We start from the raw sequence: 17,502 nt of genomic DNA on the forward strand, positions 1-17,502 counted from the left end.
AGACAGCGGCTCCAGGAGTGTGTCTGTACCACGGCAGCCAGTTTGTCCATGGAACGGACACACAGCCTGCTGTGGTTTGAGAATCCCTCCTGTCTGCCACAGGAGCCACGCAGACTCATCACAGCTTGCAGCACTCACACTTCATCTGCCAAGCAGGTGTCGACATGCTGTCTAGGGTACAGGGTAATGATCTGTCCCTGTCTTCTGTTCCTCTCCCCATCTCTCTTTTCCCCTCTTTGCTCTCTTTTCTATCCCCCTTCTGTAGGAGCACTTACCTTTCTTTATAAATAAACAGTTCTCAGACATAATATTGCACTCATGTTTTATTTTCATCCAAGAAATCTATCAAAAAGAATCCTTCCCAACTCCCCTTTTACAGCAGGATGGGACAAGATGTAATCTGAATGATGGAAAAACAGCAATCCTCACAATGCCAGACTTTCATTGGTTTCCGAGGAGCTTTACTGCTCTGTGCTATTCTAGAAATCTAGTTTGGAGGTCAGCCACAAGGAGGCTCATGACATTAGCTGGACCTCTCTTTGTCCCAGTCCTAACTGAAGAGATTATCTGAAGCAGTGCCTGGTTAAGGTCCAAGTTACAAGTGGGTGGCAGCGGCAGCAGCAAAGGAAAATGAGCCCAGAAGCCAGTGAGCCAGAGAGAGCCCACTGTCTCACTCAGAAAAGGTACCTCAGGATCCCTGGGAGAATCAGTGTCTTCCTTTTTTGCTGCTCCTCCTGCTGGTTGCAAGACCTCTAGGAACACATAAGAAGCTCATCATATATCTGAGTGCTTGTTTCACTCTCCTATTCCAAATCTTTCTCACTCCAGAGAAACACCCAAAGATAACCATTTAGTGCCTCTGAAATTACCTTTGCCACGCTTCTCAGCAAGAGAGCACTTGCCCACTCTACTGTGTTTTCCAGCAGGACGCTGCACGGGTTTAATTGCTTTGTCTCTGAGATTACTGAGATGCTGTGTAATTTAAAAGACACATGTGAGAACTGGCACAGGCTCCTTGTGCACACACTTCCACACACAAAGCTTCTGCTTCAGCCAAGAGGGCCAACAAGAGAGGGATCAGGTAAAGGAAAGAACAAAAAGGGCAAACACAGCCAGTGCATTTGGCATCTCTCTTGAGCAGATTTTTCAAACCAGGATAATGTCCCCCTGCCCAAGCTAGAGAGAACCTAGAAAGAAAAATAAGTATCTAAACTGTGGGTCATACACAACCATTTAATATTGGCTGGACCCACAGAAGAGAGCGTTAAGATGGAAAAATGCAATTCTCACAATGCCAGTCTTCTAGGACTTCAGAGGACTGTAAGCAGAAGGAAGAGTTACTTCTTTGTCCTAGAAATCCAGCTTGGCAATCAGCCAAAAGGAGGCCCCAGACTTTAGCTGGACCTCACTTTGTCCCAGTCCTAACTGAAAAGATTATCTGAAGCAGCAACCAGTTAAGGTCCAAGTAAGGAGGGTGTGGCAGAAGCAGCATCAGAGAAAGTACCTCTGAATCCCAGGAGGAATCACCGCCTTCCTTTTCAGCTTCTACTGATGCTGCGCCTGGAAAGACACCTAAGAAAGAGAAGGAGCGTGTCATTTCTGTGGGTGCTCATTTCACTCTGCTTTTCTCCACCTGCTTCAGTCCAGAGAGGCTTACAAAGGTAACCATCTAGTCCCTCTGAAATTACCTTCGCCACGCTCCACTGCAGCAGAGCGCGCACACGACCTGGTGCTGGCTGCAGCAGGAAGCCGCGTGCTGGCCCGCACTTTCCTTCGACCTTTAGGGTCAGTCTGTGTGATTTAAAAGACACACATGAGAACTGGCACAGGCTGCTTCTACACCCACTTCCCTGCTCAAAATTTCTTCTTCTGCCAGCAGGCCTAAGAAGAGGGATCAGGTGATGGAAAGGACAGAAAGGGCAAGCACAGCCAGTGTGTTTGGATCACTGCTGGGCATTGTTTTCAAAACAGGATCAAGTCCACCTGCTCAGTCTGGAGACAACCTAGGCAGAAGAAATTAATCTCTAGACTGTAGATCATATGGGAACCAGCTGATACTGCATGTATCTAGGGAAGTGAGCTGTGTAATGGAAAAACAGCAATCCTCACAATGCAAGCCTTTCAGTTTTCAGAGGACTGTAACCAACAGTGAGCTTCACTGCTCTGCGCTATACTAGAAATCCCTCTTGAAGGCCAGCTGCCAAGAGGCCCAGGACATTAGCTGGACCCCACTTTGTCTCAGTCCCTACTGAACAGCTTGTCTGAAGCAGCCGCATGTCAAGATCCAAGTTATGAGTATGTGACAGAAGTAGCAAAGGAAAAAAAAAACAGAATCCAGGGAGTGAAAGAAACCCCATTGACTCCCTCAGAGAAGGTACCTCAGGATTGCGGAGGGTGCATTTGTCTTCCTTTTTCTCTCCTCCTTCTGCTTTGTAGTCTCCTAACAAAAGTGTGTCATTTCTGTGAGTGCTTATTTCACTCTGCTTTTCTCCACCTGCTTTACTCCAGGGAGGCTTGCAAAGCTAACCAACTAGTCCCTCTGAAATTACCTCTGTAGAGCTGCACTCTATTAGAGCGCAAAGACACTTTATTTTGGTCTGCAGCTGGACCATTGTCTTTCTTTTCTGCTGCTTCTTCTTTTAGCACACCACCTAAGAAATAAGATAAGAAGCACATTGTTGCCTTGAGTGTTTATTTTCCAGTCCTTTGGCCCATCCCACCAGACCAGCTTCCCATTGATTTGGTATCATTCTGCTACAGCAGAATTTCCTCAGGCCACAGCGATTTTTCTCATTAGCTCTTTGAAAGCAAAGTATCTTACGTGACTCTGCCAATGCAGGTGTTTCCAAGGGAATGACAGGAATTATCCCATGGCAGGAGCTCCCAATTTTTTCATTATCAATGCTAGATATAGAAAGGAAAAAGAAGCATTAGGTAAAATCCCCCCAGATTTCCATGCACTCTGCAGGAAGAGCAAAAGCCATGCATGCTCCATCCTACCCATATTCGCAGACAGCTGCTAAAGGGTCACACACACAGAGAACTTACTGCAGTCCCAGAGAAATGGAGACTGAAATCCTCATTACAGGCTTGCTGATGGTACATGTGCCTAGTCTTTTCTGTGGAGTAACTCACCCCTGCTACAGTCTGGCTACAGTCTCATCTGATAAATCCCCTCTCCATTTTAAGAGCCAATGAATTTAACCAGCCTCCTGGCAGACTGCCATCACCAAAGCCTCTACTTCAGCTAGATGTTATGCTAATGGTGCAGCTACTCTCCACATCAAGATGGTTTAAAGTCTCTTAAGTCCTGGTCCTCACTTTGAAGGGCTTCAGAAATTCCCATGGTTAGCCTGAGGACCTCAGAGTTTAGAGAGCTCTCAAGTGGGTTATCAAGGGACCAACAAATATTGTGCTTGCATTCTAAGACCTGTGTTGTCTTCTAACAGCCCTGAGTTGACTGGGGCTTGGGTTTGTTTAATAAGCAGAAAACAACAACAACGAAAAAATCAAACAAGTAAAGGAATTGAACATGTTCTCCAGATCAAGGCTGCTGTGCAGGATGGTGCATTATCATGACATTCATACTGTGCCAGAAGCCTAGAGGTAAAGAATGAGCACCACATATTGTAAGAGCAATCTTCAAACATGCTTTATTCCTCAAGGAGGTTTTACACCACAGTTTACACAAGCTCCCTTCTCTCCTGCTTCCAATCAATACAAGTTGCCAGAAGGGGCGGGGGTAGAAGAAACGAAGTCAAAATCCAGTGGCATGAGTTCATGGGCAATAGTTTATAGCTAGAAAAGGCATGCTTATAGGAATAATGCACTACATTCACCCATCCCTTGGCTACCATCACTGTGAAAGAGGGCTTTTTTCCTCAGTCTAGTAAAGCACACAGGGGATATCTGTTAGATCCCCTCTGAAACAAAAGGCAAGTAGTTGCTGCCGATGCTATGTAACTTGGAAGCACACAGGTGAATTCTCAGAGACAACTGGGGGGAAGGGACAAAGTTTTCCTCAACTTCTAAATCTATTCATAACATGGAAAGAGATACATCAGAAGACATCACTGAGCTTAGCTTCTGCAAAGCTCTCAGCACCTCATTAAACCCTACTGCTGTTACCAAAAAGGGAGGTACATCAGCACAGATATTAGGAGAATGTAGTTGTTCTAACAATGATGTAAAACACTTACACATCGTCTTGAACCATGTTGGTGAAAGGTGTGTATGGGTTGAGTTCCTTCTCTGACTCAAGAAAAACAGCACCATGTTGAAGAAGAAGTTGTATTATTTTCTCATTCCCAGAAAAAGTAGCAACTTTAAGAGGGGTCCTAGAGCATCCAAGAGATTAGAGTAAATACATCACCTTTTGCAAAAACTGCCTAGCCAATACTTTAATTCCTCCTTGCTCCTTAAACAATTCATTTCCCTTCTCCTACAGGCAGAGTGAAGGCACAGCCAAATGCCTACAAATGTTGGAGAATTCAGGCATGTGGGACTTCAGGAGGTCTCCTGGGCAACCACCTGCCCAGAGCAAACTCAGAGCCTGTGTGCCTGCATGTGCATACACATGTGGGTGTTTTGCACAGCAAGCAGTGCTTTCTTGCAGTCCTCAGTGTGGAAATCACCCCCTGAAGAAAGCGACACCTAAGCCCAGGTCTGCTTTCACAAGTCACACGGGAGATCCTTCTGGGCAACTCTGGGTCTTTTTTCAAAGCTCATTCTTATGCCTCCCATCAATCTAACTCAAACAGTGCTAAGGAGCCCCACATGCACTTTTGGCAAACCCGTTACCTAAAAATTTTATCCTGAGCATTCACGTCAGCTCCTTTTTGAAGAAGGAACTTGACCATTTCTTCACGGTTTTCAGTGACTGCAAGAGTAAGCGGAGTGCATCCCCACTGAAAGGAGAAATCATCTCTCTTAGAATAACAGAGAGAAGTCGAGCAAGTTGACATGGGAAGAGCAGCTTTACCCAAAGTTCAAGCTTACTTTATTCTTAGCATCAATATCTGCACCATGCTCAAGTAACAGCTCCACTAGAGATTTGCTAGAAACCATGACAGCAAAGTGAAGGGCGGTGTTACCATTTATACTTCTGTGGTCGTGGTTGGCACCATGTTCCAGCAGAATAGCTGCACAGTCCCTGTGCTGGTGCTCTACTGCCTGGAAGCAAGACACAAAGGAGGAATAACTTCCAACATCTCGCTGTCAGAACTCCTGCACCTTCCCAACACTGGAAAGTATGAGCACCATCAAAGATTAGAGAACATATGCCCCTTCTGCATACCTTCATTAGTGGTGATTTATCCAATTTGTCACAAGGGTTTAGCTTGCACTTATTTTCTACCAGAAACTGAACAACATCTGCATGGCCATTTATGCAAGCAAGATGCAGAGGAGTCCTAGAAATTAAACATATGCAGTTGTCCTGGTTTAAGTCCAAATGGCAAATAAGCACCATGAAGCCACTTGCTCACATCCTCTCCCTCCCCACCCCAGTGGAACAGGGAGGACAGTCAAAATTAAAACTTTAAATAACAATTAAATTATAACAGATTGAGAAATAGAAAAAATGAAATAAAATAAATATTATAATATTAATAGCAAATAAAAAAATCCCAAGAAAAAACTGTGATGTACAATACAGTTGCCCACAATCCACTGACTGATGCCAAATCCTATTTCAGAATGTTGACCTGACTAAGCTCCCTCCAGCTTTTTGTGTACTTTCTCACTGGCAGAGCATGAGACACTGAAAATGTCCTTGACTTAGGGTAAACACTGCTTAGCAATGGAGGCTTGTAAATCTACGGAGAGTGCAGAACCAGTGCGTGAGCCCCTGGGAACCCCCCCCTCCCCCCATCAGTCCTGCATCAGTTTTGTCCCAGAGACTGATGGGATGGACTTCCTACAGCACTAGGTAGGAAGGCTGTGCTGGCTTTCTGCAAATCCATGCCCTGCTAAACCAAGCTGCTCAGTCTGGCACCTGGAAAGGAGCTGTCTCTGCTTGAATGAAGGGCTGATGAGCTGCACAGAATCATCAAATCTTAATATGGTTTGGGCTGGAAGGGACCTTAAATACCATCTAATTCCAACCCCTGCCATGAGCAGGGACACCTTCCACTGGACCAAGTTGCTCAGAGCCCCATCCAGCCTTGACCACTTGGATAAACAGGGTTGGGACAAAAAGAGAAGTACAAGGGGAGGGCAAGCCAGAGTGAAGTGGATCTTTCACTGTCTCCTATTACAGCTCAGGCAGGGCTCCTGTAAGGCTGGTGCTCTGGGGCTGGCCCTGCTGCCAGGCACAATTCTGGGCTTTGCTGGCTCTTCCAGACAGGGTGGGTGTGTTCTCTGCAAAATTGGGTTTGTTACCTGGTGTGCAGCAAGCCAATAATTACGGACTTGAGAGAGACACTCATTATGTGTTTCAGAGTTACACGTGCCTGGGTGCTCAATGGTATTTCATAGATGAAACACCCCACCAGACTTTCCATGCTGTTATTTATACATAGAAGTTCAGAATTAATAGCTTCCCAAGTACAGCCCCTCTACTATGACTAGTTAATAGTTTCCATACAAGTTATGTAACCACAGCTAGCTTCTATGCATGCTTAAGGGAGGGGTCTTCATCCGTGCAGGGGTCTTTTTAACCTGTAGGTGTGATTTTCAGTGTTATAATGAAGAAAATACAGCTCGAGTATACATGGACCTTGAGTCTTTTGCCAAACTGGCAATGTATACACACAGAAATACATCTTGATTTATAACAACCTTTACAGATGTCCTTCACTAAGGGATGCTTCTGCTCTCTGTTCTACTGGCACAACAATATCTTGATTTACTACATCCTTAACGCTTGTAAGTTCCAGGATGTCCTTGGCTAAGGGATGCTAGCTACTGCTGTTCCACTGATTTTTCTCCTTTCTTGCGGCTTAGGCTTGAAAGCAGACAAAATACATCCATAAAAAAACCCACCCCGACCCAGACAATTTTGACAAATTCCACATTTTGAACAGGCGGAGGGCCTGCTGCCCGTCCTTACTGCTTGTCCCGGTTGTAGCCATTGATGCAGTGCTTGTTCAGCCACCAGTGCTGCCGCAGCCGGGCCAGGTCGGCGCTGGCGGCCGCGCTGTGCAGGTCCACCAGCCCCATGCCTCTGGGCTCGGCGGCCCGGGGCTGGGCTCAGCACACGCAGCAGGGGCCCGGCGGCCTCTGCCGAGCCCCGGGCCGGGAGGGGAGGCGGCCGTGGGCACGGGAATCGCGGACCCGAGGGGCGAGGTCCGAGCGGCGGCTCGCAGCCCCGGCGCTGCCCATGCCGCCGGCACGGAGCCGGCACTGGGGCTGGTCAGAGCCCGGCGGGGACAGCGACCCTGGGAGCCGGCACTGGGGGCTGGACAGAGCCCGGCGGGGACAGCGACCCTGGGAGCCGGCACCGGGGGCTGGACAGAGCCCGGCCGGGACAGCGACCCTGGGAGCCGGCACTGGGGGCTGGACAGAGCCCGGCGGGGACAGCGACCCTGGGAGCCGGCACTGGGGGCTGGACAGAGCCCAACCGGGACAGCGACCCTGGGAGCCGGCACTGGGGGCTGGACAGAGCCCGGCGGGGACAGAGACCCTGGGAGCCGGCACTGGGAGCTGGACAGAGCCCGGCGGGGACAGCGACCCTGGGAGCCGGCACTGGGAGCTGGACAGAGCCCGGCGGGGACAGCGACCGTGGAACGCGCCCCGGCGTCACACACGGGACCCGCCCGCCCCGGGCACGGCCGGCGCGGCGGGGAAGGCGGGAGCTGGGATAACACGGCCTGTAGTAGCAAAATCACAGCGTTTCTGTCAGCCTGAGACCTCCCCTTACTGAGAAAGAAGCGCTCATACATACTCATTATAGATCATGAAGAAGTGCGAGCTATAATAATGAAGGATGTTAGCCCAGATGAAAAAAAAAAAATAAATAACAGAACTGACATTGTGCTGGTTCCCAGGAGATTGTGTTTTCCCCTCGGCAGACAGCCTTCTGGAAATAATCTGTTCAATCTAAGCCAGGGCCAGGCTTTTGAATAGGAGGCAGGCTGGAAGCCTCCCATGGTTTACCATTGCCTAATCCCAGCGATCAATAGTTAATTGTATTTCTATCCTCTTCAATCCATTGATCATTTTATGTTAAAACATCAGCTAATTAATGACTACCTTTGAACAGCAGAGTTAGACTCATTAAGTTCATTTTGAATAAATCAATAAATGAGACAAAATTCCTGGTGGTTTGGGCAGCCTTTAAAAGGGGTAATTTAGAAAATGAGTTTTCAATGACTCCATTCTAGCAGTTGGCAAAAACTCAAAAAATAAGCTGAGTCTCAACTGAGGCCATAAACACTTTTATAGAAACACTAAGTCAGATTTTCAAGGGAATTCAGCACCCCAAATTCCCAGCCTTTTTTAAAATCTGCCTACTCTCCTGGCATTAAAATACATCACTTCAGAGGCAAAAACTTGAGCCCTCTATCATGAGCAGGAGGAGGGCTGTTCACTACATATGCACAGACAAAGAGAAAACAAATTATTTCCTGAAGAAAAAGACATTTTAAGAAATTATTTTGCATTTCCTCTTCCATCTATTAGGAAAAACAGTGGATGGCGGGTGGAAGAAAATTGCAAGGACAGAAAATAACTCTTTAGGGAAATGCTAATACCCAACAATACACAACATATACACTGATTTATTTTCTTTTTCTTTCTTTCTTTTTTTTTTTTTTTACCTGAAAGGTCATTGTAAAGATTATAATAATATCAATGAAAGATTAAAGTCTTGATTGCTTTAATACCTTACTGCTAAATCCTGTTAATAGGGAAGATATGTCTGACTGCTTTTTCTAATGCTTTTCATGCCTGATTTTCAAATTATGTGGTAAAAAATCCAGAGCCAAATGCAAGGGCCCCACTGAGGGACGGGAATGACTTAGGCCACTGGTTGTTCATAAAATAATTCCCTAGTAACTTACCATCAAGGAACAATTTGCATTCACAAAAATCAGGAGCCAGATTTTGACTAGCAAGATAAAAGTCAGAGCCCTTAACTGTGAAATATTCTTCTGAGCCTCAAAAGAAGGCATGGACTTTGGAGGCTAGCTTCTCAAAAGCTTCAAGAGACAAGACTTCTTGAAAAGCTTGAAGAGACAATACCAACAGAGTCTTTTACTTGCATGGATTAATCCTTCACCAGTTACACCAGTAGAAGTTGTTCTGGTGGATATGCTAGAATCCCACTGAGTGATTATATCAGCAAGCAGTACAGAGAAACACCCCCCACTGCAATGGCTGTTATTCTGTCCCCTAGAGATACCCTGCTGGAGCCAAAGAGTCACCCAAATGCAATCTTGTTTCACTGAATGCCATAGACAATGCTGCAATAATTATCCAGACTGGAGGCAATTCTTCCATTCATTCAATCTTGCCCTTCATTCACACAGCCCAGCCTAAAGCTCATCTTTGCAAATGTTGAGTTTGATGCTATCCCAGCACACTGTCCACCCAGCATTCAGAATTAAGCAGACTAATTGAAATAGCAAGTAAAACCCCCAATTAATTGTTAATGCCTCCTCATGATTTCTGTGAGTCACATGGTGGTTCTCTGCTGCAAGTAATTGGGTTCTTGCAGAGAAATAGACACCTGAAGTGGCACAGGCCATTCCACCTGACTGTTGGCACACTGGTCATTACCAGGACTTGAAACAATTTAGATGTGCAAGTAACAGGATACTGCTATCAAACATCCACCATAGTCACTGGGTATTGTGTAAGAACATAGGAGCTTTCATATTTAGTGTGTGGCAAAAAAAAACTGCTCTCACAAACCTGCTGCATGTAAGGTTCCCTGATTCTAACAGTGCACCCCATCACCACTGTTTGCCAGCCACCATTCACTGGTGTAGCTCAAAGAAAGTGGCAGGGTTTGCTCCCAGCCATCACCTGAATCTCTCAGTGATTGTTAGATTTCATCCTGCTTGATGAACAGATTAGTTCTGTGCATTGGAATGACTCTACACTTTTGCTCAGAGAATTTACTTATTATTCTCAGAGCATCAGAAGTAATCAATTCTATGATTTTTTTGCCCTTTTATCCCTCATAATCCTTTTTCACCTCATTCCAGAAATGCATTTTCATCTGAAATTTGCACCCAAAGTTCTACTGGGACCATCCACAGAGTACCAAGCTTGTAAAGACAGCACAATATCAGCTTTGATATTTTTCTTCATTGTAGACAAAACTAAAATAACTGTTTAGTATTTTTCATCACTTGCATACCAGTAGAGTATCAGTTCTTATGTATTGGCCCTTTGGTGTTTTTATCTGCCCTCTTTATTCACATTTCTTCCCAGGCTTTTGAATCATCTGATCACAATAACTGTGCAGGCTGGGATCCCTCTGAGATGCACAACCATTGGGAGATGCCTGCTCTCAGGACATAGCCTGTTGCATTCTCCTTTAGGCAACTCCTTAGCTGCTAACTACATCCTGTCTCCTCCAACATCTTCTGTTTATGAAGGAACTTCCATCGTGTGCTTACCTCCATGGTTTGAAGCTTAAAGAACCTTAGCACCCTAACATTGCTGATGGGATAAATACTGCAATTGCCTTCCAGCCAGAAACAGTCCCAAGAAGAAAAGCTTAGAGAAGCTGGCAGAGAGGGAGATTACAAACCTCCTCAGGGCCAGGTCACAGTCTCATAGCACTTTCCTTCCACCAGTGTACAAGAAAAAGACATTTTGGAGAGGAAGTGTCACTACTACAAGACACTTTCCTGATTTGGATCTCTTTCTTCCTATGGACAACCTTGTGCTGTTTTTTTAAACCATCTTTAAGAAAACATTTAAGTGAAGTTAGGACACAAGTTTTTTAGGTAAAAGTGGCAGTACTGAGCTGTTGCAGGACACCAGAGGAATGGCTGGCTGGCTCCCAACATCCAGGTGGAGAAGTGGTGGGAGCACAGGGGCAGCCATGAGTGGGTGGGGCAGTGCCCACTGCCCCGTGTGTGCCTCTGTGTGTGTGTGTGTGTGTGTGTGTGTGTGTGCACGACCAGCCCCAGAGCCCACGCTGCCAGGGACAGCCCAGCTCTGCTGGTAGTGCAGGAGCAAGATTCTAGGGCTGGAATTGGCATAGGCTTGCCTGACAGAGGACCATGGGCATAGTGAAATAATAAAATTCAGCATAATTTTACAGTTAAACTTGACAATTTTTTGTCTTCCAAATTAAGCTATTCTATGCGAAGCATTCTGCAATAAAGTTATGTTTATGAGGGCTTATCACATAAACCTGCTCAATACCCATAGGCCCTCTGTGAGCTGTGCTTCCTTACATCTGCATTTTGTCTTTCCTCTTCTTTGGGTGGGTGGTTGAGATGAAGTGACTCACCACTGGACACCTTGAAATATCTTCAACAGACAGAAAGAAAGCTAATTTAATTTAAAATGACAGGAACAGTAGGTTTACCTGTCTAATCTGATTTATTAGTGCTCCCCTGCCAACTAGTTTGGATAAGGTTCCAACCACATGAGCACCTTCATTTGCTTGGTCTCCTACAGACATTTAAGAAGATTGTCCTTTCTTTGGATTTTGTCATATGTGACAAACACAGTGAATTCCCTTTCTTCCTTTTTTTCCAGTTAGTCCTTAAGAGACAAAGCACACAGTTAATTTGGGACATTTAAAGAACAAAGATAAACACTGGTTTAAATCCACTTTCTCTGAAAGTCTTCTTTTCTTCCCTGGAATTATGTCTATACAAATGTTTCTTACAAAAGAAATTCACAACAGACCCGCAGGGGGATACTAAAAGGGTGGGCAGGATGTGCCTTCAAACATCCCTCATTCAACGACTGAATGCTGCACAGGGGAAATGGACTGCAGAAAAAGGACAGATTATTACCATGCAAACCTGTAATACAGTATGGCCATTGTCACTAAGAAAGCAAAAAGCTTTGTACTGAGCTCTTCAAGCCTCAGAGGAAGGGCTTGCCCTAGGTAAACTTTCCTTGACCTGTACAACCTGCACAAGGTCAACAAGCAGAGCCAGCCAAACCCGGCTTTAGGAGTAACTGAGAAAACAAAGAGTGAATACTTCTAACACAGGTAAAATGCATCATGCATTCTATATTCACATGTAATGTGGAGCTGCAGAGCAAGCAAAAAAGAGTGAGGTGCAAATATATGTTAGCAAATACATAAATGTGGCCCCATGTGTGTTTTGACTTGTGGGGGAGGAAACCACCACCATGAAAATCCTGCACTCCAGATGCTGGTAGTGGGCTAAAGCTCCCCCTTCACCATCAACCACCAAAACAAAACCATCAACCTTAGGAGTCAGAGGAGCTGGGAAAGAGTGAGGCTGAAGGGGTCTAGAAACTAAATAGGGTGAGACTAATAATTGTAAATGTATAGCTATCATTATTATAATATTATTGAAGTTTTTCTGCATTGAAGCATTTTTCTTTCTTATATAATTATTTGGTCTGAGCTATTATTTGCTCCTTGGATTAGACTGTTAATACTTCAATCACACCAGCAATAAATTCTTGTTTTATATAAATTTCTTCTGACGTTTCCTCTGTCCTACGCACTCCCTATCCCTTCTTTATCCTTTGCTCCTCCCATTGCACCATCCAGAGTGGTGGCCACACTGAAAATGAACCAATGTGAAAGACAGGTTTTTTTCCAGTGATTTGTTCTGGGAGGGTTGATCAACTTTGCAAACACCATCAGAGTGAAGGGAAGATTACTACCTGCTTTAAAAAAGCTGGAGGTCTACACAGTTTTACTATCTGAGCGACATTATAATTTCAAAACTATCTCATTCCAACAGAATGTAACATGCAATAATAACTACCTGTGAAATTTCTATGGCTATGTCCTGACAGCAGTACAGCAGCAGCGGTTTTTCCCTACTCTTATTTATTCCTCCTTATTACATATAAGCATTTTCCTGATTATTTTAACTATAAAACCAGCCACATTCCAGGAAACAAGAATTTTAAAGCCGATTATATCTGGAGCGGGACAGTGATTGAAATGAAAATTGTATTCTCAATGTAGACTTTCTTAAAAATTACCATTCTTTGAGTTTTCATACCTCAGTGCTTAGGGCAGGATGGAGAGTAAACACCACATATACAGAAACATAGAATTAATTCTTAAATTTTTCCCCTTATCTAAAGCATATTTCTGCAGCATATCATACACGCTAATTCTAGCCCAAATATTCAGATATTCAGTACTATTTTTCTTGATGCGTGTTCCCAGAAAGGAAAGCTGAAGGATGTAGGAAATCTACCAAGATAAACTAATGTATAAGATGATTTGCAATAGATTAGTCATTTAAGCAGGAAATTTAAGAGACGTCTGAAATACCTGTGCAGGGTAATTTTTAAAGACATCTACCTCACAAGAATAAAGAATTAAAGGTATGCAGGCAACAGCTGCGCACTCCTCTGCGAAGAGATAATAGTTTTGTTCTTTGCTTATTCAGCAGTTAAAGAGGTCTTAATCATTTAAAGTCTTCTTATAACCACAGTCACGACAGGACAAGCAAATAATTAATAGCTCTTTATGGTCTAAATCAGTCTTATCCTGAGCTTTTGGTTTATTCTGGTCTAAAGAAGGCTGCAGCCTTGCACATGATGTCAACGATTATCCCAAAGCATACGGTCATGCTGAAGCTTCACATCTCTGTAGTGTTCCAGTTCCAGTTGAGGCTACAGAAACCTGGATCCAATGCAGATGAATGCTACCCAGAAGCCAAGATATTTATGTCCAAGTTTCCTACAGTTTAAGGCATTAATTTCTTCCTTCTGTAATATTTAGAGCATTTTCGTCCTCAGCCTGGGATTACATTTTTGGAAAAAATACAATCCTAAACCTGCAACCCCAATTTTGGCTGCTCTTTCCTTTTTAATAAATTCTATATTGGCAAAGTGTAGGAATTGGGCATTTAAAGCATCTTTTAAGGGTAGGTGTTGGATTTTCAGAACCAGAGCAAGTAATCATTTGTCAAAGTCATATGTTTTTATAAATATGTTTTTTTTTCTGGCTCTCAGTGTTGTATTTTCTGTGGCTCACCAGCACTTTAATGGTTGTGAGCAGCCCAAGTACTGCTCAAGACAGATGGAGTGCTGGGTTAGTGCAAATTCTTCATCTGACCCCAGTTCAATCTCAGCAAAATTATCCATGGCCCTAGAGAAAAAGAAAATCCAAACTGCTCTTCATATGTATGCTTTAGAAACAGCATCCTGGACATGCTGGGAATACCTGAGTCCATCAAGGCAATTAATCTCCCCTCATCACCATGTCTGCTGGTTTTTTTCACCATGGGTCTGCCAAAGGTGAGTTATTCTGACAATTTTTCCAGAGCATCCACCCCAGGAGCAGATAAGGGTGCAAGCACAGAGCAGGCAAGGGATTAAACCCATCTTGTGGTCAGGAGCAGCTGTACAGAGAGCACAACACACCCTAAAACTGTCAGGACTGTGGAACATATCCAAGATCACCTGAGAAGCCCTGGACATGAGGGTTTTCTGTGACAAGGAGACATGGTTTGACATATCACTCCTTTACACAAAGTTCCTAGGCTTAATCTGGATTTTGCCTCTTTGTCTTAGTAACAAGTATATTCTTATATAGGACCTGCTTCTGACAGTGTGGTGAAGGCCATAATTGAGAAGTCTCTATAAAATCACCTTCTCCAAACAAGAGGTGAAATAATTCCTTTAAACTGTTAAGTCAGGAACTGAATAAGTGTTTGTCATCTAATTTCAACTCTCCCACACATACTTACAGTGAAGTCAGTGAAGGTTTAGGCATAAAAGCTATTTTGGATTGTCTTCAGTGTTCTAACCTGTCGAGAAGGACAAAATTCTGTACTTCTCCAGTAAGAAGTGATCTCATTGGAATCACTTATTTCTGCAATTACTTGTAGCTCATTAGGAGTGAGTTATTTCACTTAATTTTTATCTCTTACCCAGAAAACCCCACAAGGCAGCCAAAGGCAAGAATCAGCAAAGAGACAGGCAAAATTAACTCTTGCTATGATAAATAATTTTCTGTTTGCTGAGTTTTAATTTAGTTACTAATCTTCAGACTTTCTATTTGCAAGACATCACCTAAACTTGTATTTTCATCCATTTAAGCATCCAGTAAAGTTTTTGGCAGAATTGACACTCCAGAACTTGTTGATCTACTCTTTGGGACTTTCAGCTTACTACTAACAAAACTACACTAACTTAGCACTGCTTTATAATTCTTGAACCACACCTGGTTGTCCAGCCAATGACATTGTTAAAGACAATGGCACTGTCAAACTACTGGTGAATCAATTCACAACAACCCTGCTTTACAAACTATGAAGCCAGGAAAAATTGTGCACAAAGTGCTACAAGAAATTGTCCTCAAATGGATTTTGTCATATCTAAAGGATGTTTTTACTACTCATGGCATGAAATGATGTGATGACTTCTTTACACAGGAGTAAGAATGTTTAAAATACTACCAAAATATTTACTATTAATTAACCCAATGAAAAGCCCATAGACTTTTTCCATGAGGTTGTGCATGACTTGATACTGTTAAATTTCTCCAGCTCCCCTAATCCAGAACAGGTCACTATTTTAGCCTCTGACTACTCAAAGCCTGCATGGGTATTACGGAAAGTTCATCTCAGACTTGCTACCTGCTGCATCCTGAATCCAGAAACTGACCTCTTTCAGCCCTGCACCCATGAGATCAAGCTCCAGTCAGGGTGTTATCTCCACTGCTTTGTCCCCCCATCCTTGAAAATGTCTCCAGGCTAATTCATTTTCCTTGTGATATACATGTGGAAAACCACTATTATCTCAGTTTCATCTCTGCTTATCTTCTTTGTGCTCCTTTGTGCTGAATGAACCACTGATCCATGAAACCCTCTGGCTGCTCAGCACTGCTGCAGTCCTCACTCCCTCCCTCCTCTCCTTGGGCTTTGAACATTTGGCACTGCAGTAATCTTATTGCCAACTCACCTGAAGAACATGAATCACCTCTCTTTCTCCCAAATCACTGTTAAAAAAAACAAAGGAGGGTGTTGCAATTACAGTAAATAATTGCTGGGTTTTTTTTTTTTTTTGTGGTTTTTGTTTTTCTTTTTCTTTTTCTTTTTTTAGTTTTTCATTTCACTTTTCCACTCTGTCCCTGAAATGAAATCATTACAAGCTGTCATCTAGAAGGACCCTCCATTTTTTACTAGGCAATATACTTTGTCCATTTAGTTTTTGTCCAAAAACAAACACAGATGGTGATTATTTCTTTTCAGAAAAGGATGGGAGTTAAAAAATGCCTGAACAGAAAGAATGCTTTGGGTATCACTGACAGATGGCCACAGCAAGAACCGTGAGTATTCAAAAGTGTTTGTGAGAGCAGGATAGGTCCCCATGCTTTCAGTGCTGAAAGCCACGTGTCTGTCCCCTGCGACGTGTACAGTCAGCATCTGTTACAGAGAGGAGTAAAACACAGAAAGATCTGAACAGTTTGCAGAAATTCTGTCATTTTCACATGTGGTTTATAAAAACAAGACAAAGTTGCCCTCTCTTTTTTTGTCAGGTTTTTTGTCTGGGTGTTTTTTGTGAGAGTGTTGGGGTTTTTTGTTTCTCACTGAATGCATTTGAAAATGTTGAATTTTTATTTTGAGGTGCATCATCAAAATAAAAAATTATGAAATTCACAGTATTGGCACGTATGTATTTGTTTGTTTCATAGGGCACAGGTAAATCATTGCTAGAATGATTGTTAGGAGTCTTTCCAATTTTAATAACACTGTTCTTTCAGCTATTGCAATGCATAAGCAGTTCATTTGTCTTCATTGCCTTGCCTGACCATATCCTCTGGACTACTGTCAAAACATCCCCAGTGTCCTTGAAAAACCTCATAGACAGACAATAATCAACACATTAACTGTGAGTCTCCAGGGACCCATATCCAGAGGTAAACAAAACAGATCCCTGGTAACAGAGATCCCCAGAGGAAATGTGCTACAGAGAAATGCACTCCATTGTCTGTGATTCAAAAGTCAGTGCTTCAGAAAACAATACTACTGGTTTTAGCCATTAGAAGGACATTTTAGCTAAAAGCAATCTGAAAAGAAATTTAGTTTTATTTCCTTCTGAAAAAAATTATATAAAAAATATTTTATTACAAACTTAAGGCAAAAAAATCTTATGGTGATCTGAATCTCTTGAGTATTTATATCAGAGGCTATAGATAACAAGTGGACAATTCTGATTGTATCCTGTGGAAGACAACAAGATATGTTCTAGCAAATCCTTTATGATGAAAATTTTCTGAGCACAAATGGCTGTAGCACTTTCTTGCCCATCCCTGTACTTCTCAGAAGTCAAATGATTTCCAGAAGGAGAGAAGGAAAAAAATAAAGTTCAGGATAAGACTGTGACATCTTAAACTTCAAAATATCCTCTCATTGAGAC

At 43.3% G+C, this 17,502-nt stretch overlaps 1 protein-coding gene across 1 annotated transcript; it reads right to left on the minus strand.

The window, feature by feature from the left end:
- Positions 1 to 4,195: 4,195 nt before the first annotated feature.
- LOC132324198 (ankyrin repeat domain-containing protein 7-like) lies at positions 4,196 to 5,482 on the minus strand. The gene is made up of 4 exons (XM_059840297.1): positions 5,297 to 5,482; positions 4,999 to 5,172; positions 4,801 to 4,907; positions 4,196 to 4,337 (listed from the first exon to the last, which is right to left on the minus strand). Exons 1-4 carry the CDS (start codon positions 5,468 to 5,470, stop codon positions 4,196 to 4,198), a joined length of 597 nt encoding a protein of 198 aa, XP_059696280.1. The 5' UTR covers positions 5,471 to 5,482.
- Between the last annotated feature and the right edge of the window lie 12,020 nt (positions 5,483 to 17,502).

Source organism: Haemorhous mexicanus, chromosome 2 (genome assembly GCF_027477595.1).
Source record: "Haemorhous mexicanus isolate bHaeMex1 chromosome 2, bHaeMex1.pri, whole genome shotgun sequence".
NCBI classification, from domain to species: Eukaryota; Metazoa; Chordata; class Aves; order Passeriformes; family Fringillidae; genus Haemorhous; species Haemorhous mexicanus.